Source organism: Barbus barbus (assembly GCF_936440315.1).
Source record: "Barbus barbus genome assembly, chromosome: 6".
NCBI lineage: Eukaryota > Metazoa > Chordata > Actinopteri > Cypriniformes > Cyprinidae > Barbus > Barbus barbus.
Window position 1 is genome coordinate 29,029,982 of NC_136734.1, and position 15,891 is coordinate 29,045,872.

The following is a 15,891-nucleotide window of genomic DNA, read 5'->3' on the forward strand; positions in this document are numbered from 1 at the left end:
AAGCACCATATCGGTGTATGTATATTAGTAGTAATTATTTCCTGTACTTGCTTTGCTTTGCAGCAGCAATAATCTACACCAAAAGCAATAACCAACAGCAGCAGCAATTCAGCAGCGTAGCAGATCTATTCCACCAAGACCAAAAACATTAACATGCTAAAATCTTCAGAGAGTTGTCATGACAGAAATATATTTGTTTGTTTTTCATGCACTGTCAAACTATTGATTTTCCAGTTCCAATAATTTTCAGTATACTGCTATTTTAAAAAAACAATCAATGCTGCCATTTTACGAAATACAGATGTAACATTTTTGTCTCAACCACCACTATTGGTTTTATCACAGGTAAGAAGTGCACATACGGCCATAAGTGCAAGTACTACCACCCAGAAAGAGCCAACCAACCACAGCGGGCTGTCGCAGACGAGCTCAGAGCCTTTGCTAAACTCTCCGCTGTAAAGACAATGAGTGAGGGGGCACTTGTCAAATGTGGGATCTCTGGTTCTGTTAACAAGGGAGACAGTAGCTCCGAGGCAAAGCGAGTGGCACCCAAGCGCCAGTCTGACCCTAGTATCCGGTCAGTTGCATGCGAGCAAGAAGAGAGACTTTGTCCAGCGCGGAAGGCTGAGGCCAATTCGGTACCGTCGTTAGTTTCGGCGCTTAGCGTTCCAACTATGCCGCTGACGAAAAGTCACGCGGCAGGCGCTCTGAACACGCGCTCGGCAAGCAGCCCTGTTCCAGGGTCTCTGCACTTTACCCACAGCTCGCTCGAGCACGCGGGCAGCATCCAATATCCCCCCATCCTAGTCACCAATAGCCAGGGCGCCTCTGTGGCTTACGGTGAACCGTTCCCCAAGTACGACTCTGTTGTAAGCGACCACGGCTACTATTCCATGCTCAGTGACTTTTCCACCATCAGCCTCCAAGACAGTTTCTGCAGTCTTGAACATCCAGAGCCTGTAGGGGTGGGTGGAGGATATCCTGGCAGAGCCAGCATGTGCCCAGAACCTGGGCGAAGTCATTCGTCGGACTCCTTCTCGTCCTACAGTGGAGAGATGTACCTCAACTCTTTGGAGGGCAGCCTGGATGACAGCATGAAAGGGCCACCATCGCAGACCCAGACGCAACCTTCGGCGCAAACGCGCCTTCAAGCCTTTGCTCACGGTTTCCACCATGAGGCCTTGACACGTGTGCAGAGCTACGGAACGGATGAACCCAAACCGGGACCTCGAAAGCAGTCCTCTGCCCACCTTGCACCACACTCCCAACACTCGATCGTCAGCGCCCGATCCAGCTGCCCAGGAGACTACCCTCCTGTGTCCCAGAACGTGTTGCCTTCCGCCATCCCTTCTCAGCAAGGTCGGTCCTTACGCATGACTCGAATGGACAGCATCTCTGACTCGCGGCTCTACGAGAGCAATCCGCTGCGCCAGCGGAGACCTCCTCTTTGCCGAGAGCAGCATGCTAGCTGGGACCCTTTGCCGTGTGGTAATGAGCCCTACAGTTATGGAAGCTACGGATTAACTGGAGCCCTCATGCCTTGCTGTGAAAGGGTGATGGTCCGCAGCATGCCCGAGAAGATGGAGCAGATCTGGAGGTCCCCGTGGGATAGCGTGCCGCCTCCACCGCCCAGTGCTCGTGGGCCAGTGGAGGAACCTCAAGAGCGGCACCCTATTCCAGAACACCAATATCAAACCTACCGAAACCTCTGTAACATCTTCCCGGCATATGTGGTCCATTTGGTCATGGAGGAGAACCCTCACATGACCGATCCCCAGCAGCTGGCTGCCGTCATTGTCACTAAACTGCGCACTTGCCACTAAGCACATCACGAAAGGCTGCTAACAACACCTAGTGAATGATAAATCGGATACCTTGAGAATTTTGTATTTTTGTTTCGCTCTGAAGAAACAGCCATCCCTCGTGTGTAATTATGATTGGATCCATTAGGAGGTTGGCTAGCATGATAGCATTGATGCTGCATTGGTTGTTATGTCATCTGTTAAGCCATATGGGAGCCTGGATCTTGTACCTGAGAAGTTTAGCGTAGAAACCTGAGACCTCTCGTAAAAAAGTCCACTGTTCAGTTCCTGATATGGGCCAAAAGGTTGTTCATAAAGCAGACTCAAAAGTGTATCCACATTGAGAGAGCAACTGCCTGCCAGTTTGATGGCAGATCTTGAGAATGTCTTCTTTGGTTGGTGATGATAACATTTATCCTTTTAAAAAGAGTTACATAAGAGAAATCTCTTTGGTAAAACCGATCAGAAATGATCCTGCACAATATGAATAGTATTGTGTATGTATATGTGTATTCACTTGCATTTGCGTGTAAATATGACGTGACACCGTGGTTGTTTTTTTTGGTGTGCGTGATGACTTGATGTGTGATTTCGGAAAGAGGGATGAACGCTTGCGTACCTCAAAGCATGACCTTTGAACTTTTATGGCCTTACATTGCAGTGACCTCACCACATGTTAATGTGAGTAGTACTTAATAGCTGTGGAGGTCGCTGTTTTGCATTTGTTTTATAAAGGCGAGCACTGGGACAGAACGGTTTAGATTCTGCTGTGCTGCGATTCAGACTTTTTAACTGGCTGGGCTGTAACTGCAAACCTGCCCTGCGATGTCTGTTCGTGCACATGCACCGATGCGTATTTATGAAGCCATTTTCATTTTCAAAGATTGAGCCAAAAAGATAATCGGTGTACGTTTTTCTGATCTGAAAGCACTAGATATGTCTAGTTGGAGAAATTCTTATGTATTTCCTAAATGTTGTTGTTGTATTGTAGATTTCAAGAGAGATGTTTGAGTAAGCATGGGCTTCAGTAAATCTCTCCCTGAAAGCATGTTAGCACTATGCTCGACAGAGAGCTCCGCTCACATTTGGCTCGTTAGTCAATAACTACGTTCAAGTATTCACAAACTGGGGAGGAGAACGCGTCTCTTTGGCAAAATGCTCCTGTGCAGCATCTGTTTCCTGATTGATGCCGAGAGACCACCCCGTTTCATCTGCTCCGCCCTGTAAATTAACATATCTTCAGGAGAGCGTGAATGTTATTGGTCCAGAGATGCTCTGGGTGTTTTCAAAAAGACTTAAATTGCTCCTTCATTTTTTTTTTTCATGAGCACAGGTGTGGCCCCGTGGGGCCCGTTACTGCTCGTGGGAAGGTGTGACACACTGCCTACCTGTCTCTTCCTGTGCGACACACACACGGAACACCAGGCTGTTGTTGGGTTGTTTCTGACATTTGGCTGACAGTTCGCTTGCTGCCTTTCTTCCGCCCCCGACCCTGCTTCGACGTGGACACAAAACCCAACCTCTCAGCTCTCTAATACGAACACAGACGATTCTCCTTCCCCTTAGATTTTTTCTTTTTACAATCGTATTATAGGTTTTTCTTTTTTTTTTGGTTAAATAATTATTTACACATTTCAGGCCTGAAACATGTTTCTGCAAATTGTAGACACCAATGCTTGATCGGTGAAATCATGACAACTTTTAGCTTACGTAAACATTTATTTATTTATTTATTTTTGGCTAATAGCACCACAGGAATGTTCACATTCCTAAATCCTTCCTTAGTGTCCATCTTCAACCGTGACATTAAAGGCAGCAGATTAAAAAAAAATTATATTTATATTAGAACGGTCAAGAATTTACTATAAAACAAATTTTTATGTTTTTTGTCCATTTTTTATTTCATGCTCTAATAATTGTGCATTTAGTATTGCCTGCTATAGTACCGGTTGTGGCAGAATTGCAATTCTGTTCTGAATTGTGATGCATTTTGGAATGCAGTGATGTGAAAGCCAGCTAGAAGTGTAAAGGTGTGGTCACATTTAATGTTGTTTGGCAAATTTTTGTGGGAGAAATGCATTAATTTCAATAGGAATCCACAAGATTGGGAATATGCAAGGCGATAAATTCCCCCATACAGATTTTGCGATGAGTTCAGGAAGTTGGTCACACACATTGACAGTAGACATTTTTGCCCACAAACCTTCACTAATGTGACCGCACTTTTAGCATCATTGATGTACTTACACAGTGTATGTTTCAGGCCTAAATGAGTATTTTTGTTTGTGATGGAAGTGCATTTACGGTTGGGTTTCTCCTTTTCCCCTTCTCCTCTGAACCTAGGAGCAAACAATCCTGAAGGTGTTTCTAGAGCAATCTAGAAAGTAATTTCTTGAAAATTACAGCATTGCTGTCTGCTGCTTATGCTCCGAGGTTCAGACCCCTGTGCAGTTGAGCAGCAAGCTACCACACAACAAATGTCCAGAAATGACCTTTTGCTTGTTGATACAAATTGTATCTATTTCTTGATTGTAAAAAAAAAAAATATATATATATATATATATTTCTGAGCTGTACAGTATCACTTATATGAGTATATATATATCTATATATATAAAAAAAAAAAAAAAAAAAAAGCTTAGTTTTGTTTAAAAAAAAGGATAAAGAAATATAATGCCATAATGTCAGTGATACCGTGTGTCACTCGAGTAGCCCATAGAGATGGCTTATTTCCTGCCGGGCAGACCATTACAGACAGGGATCTCTCTCTCTCTCTCTCTTTCTTTCATTTCTTTCTTCATCCTCTCATACCTCCTTCACTTCTCCATGCCTCAAAATGTGCTGTTTGATGATTATTATGGAAAGTGAAAGTTTACCTCATTGGAGCTGAACTTCATTACTGTTTGACTGAAGGATTCGTAGGGCATGGCTTTATATAATTCAGTCTCTCTCTGTTAAAGGTGTAGATTCAGGAGAGACACATTCTGACACAATCTGTGTGCTCCTAATATATTTTTCCTCTGTAAATATTGAAAATTAATGTCAAACCTCTTGTATTTGCACAGTATTAGTGCATTTCACGTACATAAAGACACTCTACCAGCTTATCCGAGCAGGATCTCTCTCATACACACTTAGACTCGATGGGTTGCCTGACAACCGCAGTCAGCTGATCACATGCTGTCATTAGTACTGATAAGACTAATGTAAAATGTTGACTATTGTGTGCGCCAATGTGAATTTATGGTAAATTCACCTCTGTTTCACCTGTAACATAGTTTACCTTCTACAGTAAAGACATGGAGGCACGTTCCAGGCTGAAGATGAGACTTTAATTGAATGGAATTTGCACAATGTTTTATTTTATTTATCAACTAGGTGAATTTGAGCAGCTGAAGTTGATGCCACATGCACACACTTTCTCTCATGAGTGAAATGTGAGCTTTATCTGAGTGTTGTACTGAAAGATGTCCACACAAATACATGAACACGCACCTCATAACCTGCCTTACAGTTTAACTAATGTTACTTTGGTTTGTGAGAGTCGAGCACATTCTGACTGTACAGTGTTGAGCGTTGCGCTTCTTGCTTGGGTTTTTTTCTTTTCTTTTCTCATAAGCAGAAGTGCTAATGAGAATAAGTTTTTCGGTTTCAGCTCTTCTCTCTATTGGTTTCTGAATGGACAACCTGATTTAACTGCACAAACTGCCGGTTTTTCTGATTATGTTTGAATAGAATGTCCAAGAAGAATCCACAGGACAACTGGACATGCCCAAAGGACCACTCAAAAAAAAAAAAAACGGATGCGCATTTCAATCTATCAGAAGAGATGGTTTCTCCCATGGCCGGTTGCAGAGTTGATGTAATCTGTACATTTACATGTATGTTTTCAATATTGAATACACCAGCTATAACTCGCTCACACAAACACTCTCACCAACAGATTGATTCTCAGGAACTAACAGATGTATTATTATTTCATCTTATGAAAGACATTATCTTTGATGTTTGCTCTTATAAAACTGCGGCGATTTGTGAAGTAGTGTGGATGATCTTGAAAATGTGTTCTTAAATTCCAGTTTTGCCATTAATTTAACATTTCCCCCTTGTATTGTGGGTTTTTTCGCGCCTTTGCAGGTTGACTGAGTGGTCTTAACATTTTTGAGTCTCGTGCTGTGATGATGACAACATACAATAGTATGTTTTACTCTCTACTGAATGAAACATGTTGCTTTTGAACTTGTTTTCAATATGACAAAAACACAAACCAAAAAAAAAAAAAAAAAGAGAAAGTGAAAGGGTGGAAAAACTTTATAACGCTTTGGGTCTGTGGACTCAAACAAAATGTAAGTCTCAATGACAAAAGGTGTTTGTTCCTCTCAATAAAGCCAGACTCTATTTGGTTAACTGTTATCATGTCTGTGTTCTTATTGGTTGCTTGTTTGACTGTAGATGGAAAAATGGAATGAAGTATAACAGAGGAAGTATTGCAAAACACCAGAGTAAGATACTGTTATTCACTTCTACAGAGGCCCCAATTCACACTTAAAATGTCAGATTTGAATTGCTTTAGACACAAAACCTTAGACCAAGCAGCAAATTATGCTAGAGTTTCTCTCAGAAATAACGTTTTCTCACTTTTCGGATTATTTTTTTTATCAATTGGTCTCATTGGACAAGTTTTTAATGGATTTATGAAGTTCACACAAGCATGTTGCATAAAGTTTGACAACCCTAAAAACTACATTAATTCTTTTAAGTATTCTTGTACTATATTTCTTTAATATAAAAGCCACTTGTTTTTAAATGTTATGTACATAACTGTTCAAACATTTGGAGGCATTTTAAATGCTTTATGATCTTATGTTCACCAAGGCTGCATTCATTTGATAAAAAATATTATTTTAGTACATTTTAAAATGTAAATTATTCCTGTGATGGCAATGCTTACTTTTAGCAGCAATAGCAAAATCAGCATGTTCAATTTTATACCCAAATTACAGTAAACAGTCCAAACAAAAAAACTGAACAGATGAGTATGCAATACAAAATGAAGTTTATTTGGCAACTTTGTGTTCAAAAATAATGTCATGTAATTTACAACATTTCTCAAACAGCACCAACTTCTTCATTAGAATCTCATGGGAGTTTCACTTCCGGATGGTTTGAACAGACACTAAGAGCTGTAGGGCTGAGTTGAGCTAATCAAACTGCAGCCTGAACTGTAATAACATTAGAGCGAGACAGACAACCACTATTCCTTCTAATGAAGATGGACATGAATTATAAAAGAAAAACAGCTCAATGTTTCCAACCGTGCATGATCATGACAGAGACAGAGGTTGGAAGAGTGTGTGTGTGTGTGTGTGTCTAGAAGAGCCTCAGTCCAGCTTAGCCCTCAAGTGTTTGTTTTTAACATCATAGGGTTCATAGTTCAAGGTCAGCGGTTCAGTATCTTCAGGTCGCTGAGTATCTCAGTGTGTGTTAGAACAGTTGGAGTCCAGCTTTGAGTTTGCTCAAATCACTGTGAGTCCAAAGCGGCCCATCTGCTCCACTGACTCTACTCTGAAGGGGACCACTGTGGATAAAGATGCATTTTTATGAAAATCATATTACAACATGTTAACATCATGTTCCTAACTTTGAAAGTTTCTAAATCCTCTCACCTCCTGTTGCCATGGTGCTGAGGGAGCTGATCTAGCTCCACCTGCTGGTCAAATACAGTAAATGTAGAATAACACTCCACCATTAAACAGGAGGGGTCCTCTGGCTGTCCTGGAACCTTTCCTAGCGGGTACTGTTTCCAGGGGACTTTATCTGATTGGACACAAGAACACCAGATTTAAGAGAAGAACTCATTTAAAACCATTTTAGGATTTACTACCAATTTACCAACTATAGCTACTTGAGGTGCAAAATAATCATCATCAGTGATTGGCCAGATTCTATAAGGACGGGGTTTTGAGTTGTCACTCTTCCGCATCACAATAAACACCGGCTGACATTACTTGTGCAAACTGGCCCTAGTGTTTAGGGTCATGGAATCCGACATACCTCATGTGCAATGACTGGAAGTGTGCAGATGGTCTAAATTTATGAATGAATGTATTATTCAAGTAACAGGTGTTGAAGCATTTCATTTATTTGTAATAAACTGCAGACATGCGGTAGCACAAACATCATGTTTCATAAACGGAAGGCAATCCATAAACTAACTGAAGTAAAACGGAAGGAAGAGGCTGTACGACGACAGGTCCCAGACTAAATGGTCACATATGTGAAAAGGAGAAAAAAAAAAAAGACTTGTGATGTAGTGTAATGAATTAGATGCATACAACTGAACTCCTTACTCAATAATAATGAATAAATTAATAAATATGATTTTTAAAAATATGAAACACTTTACAAAAAGCAGTAGGTGAGGGTGTGAGTGTTACCTGTGCACACGCTCCATGCTGATCCTCGTAACGCAAAGTTTCTCTCCTGTATGGTTTCTGCGCTTAGTTTTTCCTGGAGGTCCTCTGTGGGCGGAGCCTGCACGGATCTGAGGGCGTCTCTGTTCTGTGAGGTGTTACTCTTGAGTCTGTCCTGAAGGTTCTGCAGGGTGTACACAGGCTGAGTGGGGTCTGAGGGTCCAGGGGAGCTGTTTTCATGGTAACCCTGTGTGTAAATGCTGCAGAGCCGGAGCAGGTTCTGCTGGGCGTCATGTGGGAGGGGCTTATCCATGTCACTCAAAATCCTTAAAAGGCAAGGAATTAAATTAGACAAGTTATTTTCGCCCATCCTTTGTGTGTAAATGTGTGCACGTTCACTCACTGTCGCAGAAGGAAAGGTGTAGCTGGGCATGGTGCGTTCACACATGTAGAAATCAGGTTCTGCCATGGAAACTGTAATCTGTTTATGAAGATCCTGTCCTTGGATATTTTTAGTCGTTTGTGAGCCTTTAATTCACCTGCAACAAGCATAGAGTTTGTTAAAAGAAGTATTTAAGAACTTTAATGCAACGCTCAAGAAAACATTTTTAAAAAACTATGGGTCTCATTTACCAAGTGTGAAATCTACATACAAATGTTTTCACTAACTAATAACTTATCAATACCACTCATACTAAAATAATTAAAAAAAAATATATATATATATTACATACTCTGGGCAGCCTTATTAATATGATGAAATTTTATACATCAATATTTCATCAATATACAAAAATATATTTCATCACATAGAATCTGCTTTATAGTTTATCTGTACACACGTACATACAGCTGGCTAATGAGAGGCCTGTGCATATAAATATGAAATACGTTTTATTAGTGAATGAGACCCAAATCATTATGATTTTCAAAAAAATAAAACAAACTGTTCAGGCAAAAAAAATTAAATAATAATTATATGAACAATTTCTGGCATACTTTGGATTTCAAGAGATCAGATTTTCACAACAAGAAAAGTTTTCACATTTTTTTGTTATGATGATACATGTTTAAATCAATACATAAAATGTTTGATAAGTAGGTTTAACTGGGCACTTTATAAAATTAAAACAATCTAAGTATTTTCATCGATTAAAATTAGATGCTGTTTTAAAGTAAAATGTAATAAAATGAATAAATATGACAATGAAAAACCCACATTCTTCAAAGTATCTTCTTTGGTGTTTAGCAGAAATTCATACAGGTTTCAAACAACTTGAGGGTGAATAAATAATAGAATTTTCATTTTTGGGTGACTTTTTTTTTTTAAGTGTCCAAATATTTTTTAAAGACCACTGTATATTACCACACAGACCCAGAGGATGTCTCAGATTCATACTTTTGCTGTTGCAGAGAAATATTTCGGAGATCCAGGAGGCGATGTAGTATGTTCTGTGACTGGACGGCTCATTCGAGAGCTCGGCGAACAGTTTATCAAGGATCAGATTTAGAAAGATGGATGAATTCAAGACCTTCAAACATGGCAACCAGAAGTGCAAAAACTCTCGAGGAAGACATGGGGCGAACATGTCCACAGAGTCCTCTACACAGAAAGAGGAAGAGAAGTAAAATTAATTTACGTGAGCTAAGTCCTTCATGCTTTATAAACAAAATCTGGTGCATTTGTACCCGAGGAGTCAATATCCAGAGACTCCAGTTGTTCCGCAGTAGGAATAAGGAATCCATCCTGCATTAAAACATCAATGAGGATGTCTCTGCAACACAGACAGAACAGATGGCAATGAGACACATACTCTTAAACATATCAGAATAAAGAGTTGTTCGGTTGCACACACCTGGCCTCTGTGGAGAAGAGTTTGATCTGCGTCAGAATCCAGCTGAGATCAGCGCTGGCATCCGGCCACACGCCACGCTGCATGCCCTGCTTTGCCAGCTCTTCGTACGTCTGCCAAACACACCAAAACAACGAGCACGACATAATTAACAACGTGAAACTACTTCAATTAATAACAGAAACTTCCTTGAAAGTTTTTAGCTTGTGTTTATGCCACAGACCTACAATACAGTGTTAAACATACCAAAAACACTCAAGTTTCACCTACTGTTTTCTGAGCACGATGTAATCGGACAAACTACTTGACTGAAATACTTTTTGCATACTATATAGTAGTGAAATAGACCTATTCAGCCACAGGTTCTGTGTGCATGAGGAAGAATTCCAACACTTGTCATTTGATGTCATTAAACTGCCGTCTCAGAAACACAAGCTCATACTGCCCTCTGCTGATGGGAGCTGGGATACTATACACAATGTGAGATTGGTCCCAGACTTACCTGAAACTGTTCTCGTTCGTAAGAGATGAGCAGTTCTCTGACTTTTTCTGAAAAATAGAGAACAAACAGAGAAGTAATATTTAAATAGTTCAAAACTATCCATTTGATTTTTCCAGTAAGAGCTTGATATTGCAATCTGGTGTGTCTTACCATATTATTTTAATGTATTAATTAAACTTAATTATGAACACACTGGTTTGTAGTGCAAACAGTTTTACCGTTTACTGCACTTTGTTATTCTTGTTATTTCCCTACAGCCGATAATGAACCAGAAGTCTCGCACAATCACAGAAAACAGCTTACTTCTGTGTTGAAAAATAAGGTGGATACTACAGTTCAGAAGTTTGGGGTTTGTAAGATTTTTTTTATATTTTTGAAAGAAGTCTCTGGCTTATCAAGACAGCATTTATTTGATAAAAAAATATAGTAAAAACAGTAATACTAAGAAATATTATTACAATTTAAAATAGCTGTTTTCGATTTTAGCATATTTAAAATGTAATTTACTCCTGTGATAGCAAAGCTGAATTTTCAGCATCATTACTCCAGTCCTCGGTGTCCCATGATCCTTCAGAAATCATTCCAATATGCTGATTTTGGTGTTGCTTATTTATTTATTTTTTGGGAACCATACTGCCTTTTTTTCAGGATTCTTTGATTAACAGAAGATTCAAAAGAACATTATTAATTTGATAGATACATCTTTTATTACATTATAAATGCCTTTACTGTCACTTTTTGTGTCCTTGATTAATCAAAGTATTTTACACCTTTAATTCTGAACAGCACTAATGCTTTGCAATTAAGTGACATGAAATATTCCTAATACACTACAAAGGAAGGTAGTATTATGAAATGTGTCTTATATTGTAATATAATTGTCATGTTTTTATTTATTCTGAGCTGTAAATACAGTATGTAGAAGTCTGATCAGTTTCTGTCATTTTCCTTCCCCGAAGTTCCACATCTCTCTCCTTTACTGACACAAACTGATGGAGTTTTATGCATAAAAGGCTACTCACTGTGTGCGTCGATCTCCTTCTGTCTGCGGAGTAGCTCTTCCTCATGTCTTTTAGCAAACTCCTCTTCATCCTCCTCTTCTGATGAAGCGTTCCAGTCCTCTGTCAGCTGACTGCTCATCTGGCGAGACCAGTACTCTTGATGCAACCAGTCCAGCACAAATCCACAACCTGAAGAGCACAAACAAACACAGACACAATGCACAGATTTAAACACCACAATAACATATGCAGCAAACAGAGAAGTCAGTTTGCACGTGCGACTGTAAAGGAAGAGCTGTCGCTCACCTTTTCTGCACCACTTTAGTGACGGGAGTCTACGGTGTGTTAGATCATGCCTGAGGTTTACAACCCACTCTGGAATATTTATCTGTCACAGAGACAAACTGTAGTCAGACTGCAGTTATAGCAGATTATGAAAGATGTTCATCTGAGTTGATGTGACTTACATTCCCAGCTAACCTTCGTAAGGGTCTGGCAACTCTTTTCTGTTGCCGTTCTGTGATGAGATTAACAAACCTGAAACACAATCATACTTGTTACTCCAGTAGAGTCAAATTCGATCTGATTTGTATAGTTCAAGTGCACTTGATGGATGATAAACATACCGAACCAGCGCCATGCCGTACAGCAGCACTAGATCATTGGCCTCCATCTGACCTGTGCTGTCCAGCACCTGACAACGGACCAGGTCCGCTGTGCTGTCCACAGCCACTGGAGTGCTTTGTCCAAACCTGTGGCGACAGACAGCATATAAGTGACAATGCTCCAGACCCTTCCAAATGAACTAGTTCAGACATGTTCAAAATGGGGTGCAGGATCTCCAGTGGGCCACAAGACAGAGCTAGGGACTTGGGCAAAAAACGGTGTAAAATAGAATAATAAAAAAAAAAAAAATTAAACGACTAAATAAATAATTTGAATAAAATAAATACAAATGTATTCAAATAAATCAATACATTAGCAATCAATAATTCAAACAAATTAATAATAGATTTAAAAGTACTAGACTGATAATTAATGATAAAATAATTAATGTAACATTAGAAACAAAATATTTTCTTAGTAATATTTTATGCATATTTATAATACTAATTGTTATGAAGGGTTTATACACAATAATAAATAATAAGTTGCCTTGTGTATTTTAGGAGGGGGTCCCATGCACCAATGTGGTCTTTTTTTTTTTTTTTTTTTTTGCATATAAAACTTTGAAAACCCATGAACCAGTTTAACCTGTCCCATGTCAGCGGAGATGAAATGTAAGCATCAGTCTTCCGAAACTTATCAAAATAATGACCAAAACTCATCCCAAAAACAAAATAATGCCAAAATATTAAATTTTTCATAAAGCCAGTGTAACCTACTGTTAGGACCCAAAAAACGCTTGTATTTTGACATTATTTCTAGGACAGTTTAAGCATATTACTTGCAAATTGTAGTTAGTTACCGATACCAAGTTACATGATAAAAAATGTAATTAGTAACAGTTTATTACATTACATATACATATGTGTGTGTGTACAGGTTTATATATCCTGGTGGGGACTTAAACCTGAATGCACACAGACTCATGGGAACTCGTGTCACAGTGGGGACCAAAACTGAGGTCCTCATGGCTACAAAAGCTTGTGAATCATACAGAATGATTTTTTTGATTAAGTAAAAAATGCAGAAAGTTTCCTGTAAAGGGTAGGTTTAGGTGTAGGGCGATAGAAAATACAGTTTGTACAGTATAAGAACCATTACGCCTATGGAGAGTCCCTACAAGGATTGCTAACCAGACTCTCTCTCTCTCTGTGTGTGTGTGTGTGTGTGTGTGTGTGTAAGGTGATAATTAAATCACCTAAAATGTGTCAAACATGTCATGGGTTTTTCCAAACAGGGTTCATAAGTTAACAATTAAATCACAAAAATTAAAACAATACACGAGATGAAACATCAGTTGTCGCGTGACCCCACCAGACGGCGATAACAACATCTCCAACACTGTGCACAAGACATCAGGCCACTGCCACAGCAGCAGCAGATCCACCCCTGACCACCATACCTGCCCTTCCACGCAGAGATCCTCTGCAGCGCGTGTTTCTGCAGCGCGGGCTCTTTGGAGAACAAATACTCCAGCACATGCTCGTACTCCGCTTTGTTCATCCAGGCCACGACGTGACGCGTCTTCCCCACCGTTTTCTTCTTCATCTTAAGATCGTAGACTTTATTCTTGCGAACGATGTTGTATCTGGAGTCGCAGCAGGGAAACACGTCTGTGCAATCAGATTCGAAGAAAAACAAAACATACGATTCACGTAAATCTTATTTCCGAACACATCACTGTCCAGCGGTGCGGCAGGTTAAACGCTCCCCTTGCACAAGTGATAAACAATGGTTCCGTGCGTATCTAGAGAAGGTTTAAAATAGAGCTGGGAATAATAATGTGAACTGCATTCAAATAATTGTTGTAGTTGTAGTCTACGGCAGTAAATAATAGCTTCCTCAAACTCTTGGTCAGTTAAAATTATTCAGCATGGTATTTGCACAAAGCTCATGAGCATACTATGAGGTTCCATTTGTGCCAAAAATGAGTCGACTGCTTTAAATGAAAGGTCCTCTTAATCTGTCGCCCTGCCTGCTTTTACTGTCGTCCTAGTTGTCATCTTATTCTGTCGTCCTTAATGTGGAAATTTACATTTCTAGGGGGGGCACAAATCACGTTGTGTGTGTGTGTGTGTGTGGGGGGGGGGGGGGGGGGGGGTTGCAGTTGCTGATGCTTGCTAAAGCATGCAATCACTTTCTTATGTGCGCTGTTTTATCGGTACTTTCGCTTTCAAAATCGATCGTGTTCAGCAAGGAGGGGAGAGGATGGAAAGTGGGGGGGGGGGGCACAGTAACTCGTTTAGGGGGGCACGGCTCGCGAGTGCCCCCTCTTGGCGCCGGCCCTGAACCTACAACCTTTGTAACTTCAAGGGAAAGAAAAAACAGTAACCTAATTTTTTCATTAAAATATTTGTGTAGGCTACTGTACAGACAGTAAGAGAGATGTAGAAATTATTGTCTAAGGCGAGATATTGGCCAAATATATTTAGTCAGTTTGCCCACTAGGCATTTAGTATTGTCCTGTAAACATTAATTTGAATGAATTGTTGGACTTCGTTTTGTACTGTGAGGTAAATTTGCAGACGGTCCCTAAAGCAGCCTAGTCGAATATGACATTTGAAACTAACTTTACCACGCTGATGGTTATGATGACAGAACAAGACGACATTAAAGATATGGCAAGCCATTTTGATTTTTATTCATTCTCAGGATATGAATTCTTGATATCAACAATTCAATTTTTACTAGTTAAAATGTTAATTCTTGATATCAGCAATTACATTTCCACTAGTAACAATGTTAATTGTTGATATCAAGAATTAAATTGTTGATATTTGTAATTGTATTTTCACTAGTTAAATGTCACCATAGGCTGCCATTCAAAATCAATTGTTGATATCAAGAATTAATTTCTTACTAGTTGAAATTCCAATTTCACATATCAGAAATGCAATTCTTACTAGTAAAAATGTCTATTCTTGATATGAACAATTAAATTGTCACCAGTGTCAATGTTCATTTCTGATATCTGAAAATGTATTTCTGATATCAACAATTGGGAGGGTAATTTCTGATATCAGCAATTTAATTCTTGATATCAACAATTTAATTATTGATATCAGAAATGAACATTGTCACTAGTGGAAATGTAATTGCTGATATCAAAAATAGACATTGTTACTAGTAGAAATATAATTCCTGATATCAAGAATTAACATTTTAACTAGTAAAAATTGAATTGTTGATATCAAGAATTCATACCCTGAGAAGGAATAAAAGTCAAAACGTCTTGCCATAGTAAGGACGACAGAACAGGACGACAAAATAAAATGACAGTAAGGACGACAGAACAAGACGACAGAACAAAACGACAATAAGGAGGACAGTAAAAACAACAGTGAAAAAGCAGGCAGTACGACAGATTAAGACGACGTCAACAGACAACATACACGCCAACATATACTGATTTACCTGATCAAGTAGGCAATGACTGTAGACAAAGACCAATGTATAGTACAAAGCACAAAGCAGTCGACTCATTTTTGGCACAAATGGAACCTCATAATGAGCACGATCAGCCATTTTTCATGGGTAAGTTTCAGTCAAAGCAGTGACACTAAACCTCCAGCTCGTCTGATAAAACCCGTCCTGTCTTGACCGTGAAACTAAGAGATTGATTTGAACTCTTTATAAAACATCACATTAATTTTC

At 39.4% G+C, this 15,891-nt stretch overlaps 2 protein-coding genes across 2 annotated transcripts in view; one reads left to right on the top strand and one right to left on the bottom strand.

Annotated features, from left to right (window-relative positions):
• Positions 1-3,580, top strand: part of LOC306871458 (putative ribonuclease ZC3H12B) — a gene marked incomplete at its 5' end in the record, with an annotated part of 21,433 nt that extends 17,853 nt beyond the window's left edge. The window contains one exon of the mRNA XM_079419407.1: positions 346-3,580. Within this exon, the coding sequence (XP_079275533.1) occupies positions 346-1,823 (1,478 nt within the window). The 3' untranslated portion in view covers positions 1,824-3,580. The remainder of the gene's footprint in view (positions 1-345) is intronic.
• Positions 3,581-6,836: 3,256 nt separating this feature from the next.
• Positions 6,837-13,956, bottom strand: LOC306870805 (ribosomal biogenesis protein LAS1L-like). Its single transcript, XM_079418232.1, has 13 exons — positions 13,640-13,956; positions 12,198-12,323; positions 12,039-12,108; positions 11,878-11,959; positions 11,593-11,760; positions 10,571-10,617; positions 10,072-10,181; positions 9,905-9,990; positions 9,615-9,818; positions 8,619-8,754; positions 8,240-8,541; positions 7,469-7,619; positions 6,837-7,380 (listed from the first exon to the last, which is right to left on the bottom strand). The coding sequence occupies exons 1-13, from the start codon at positions 13,783-13,785 to the stop codon at positions 7,287-7,289; spliced, it is 1,722 nt and encodes a 573-aa protein (XP_079274358.1). The 5' UTR covers positions 13,786-13,956; the 3' UTR covers positions 6,837-7,286.
• Between the last annotated feature and the right edge of the window lie 1,935 nt (positions 13,957-15,891).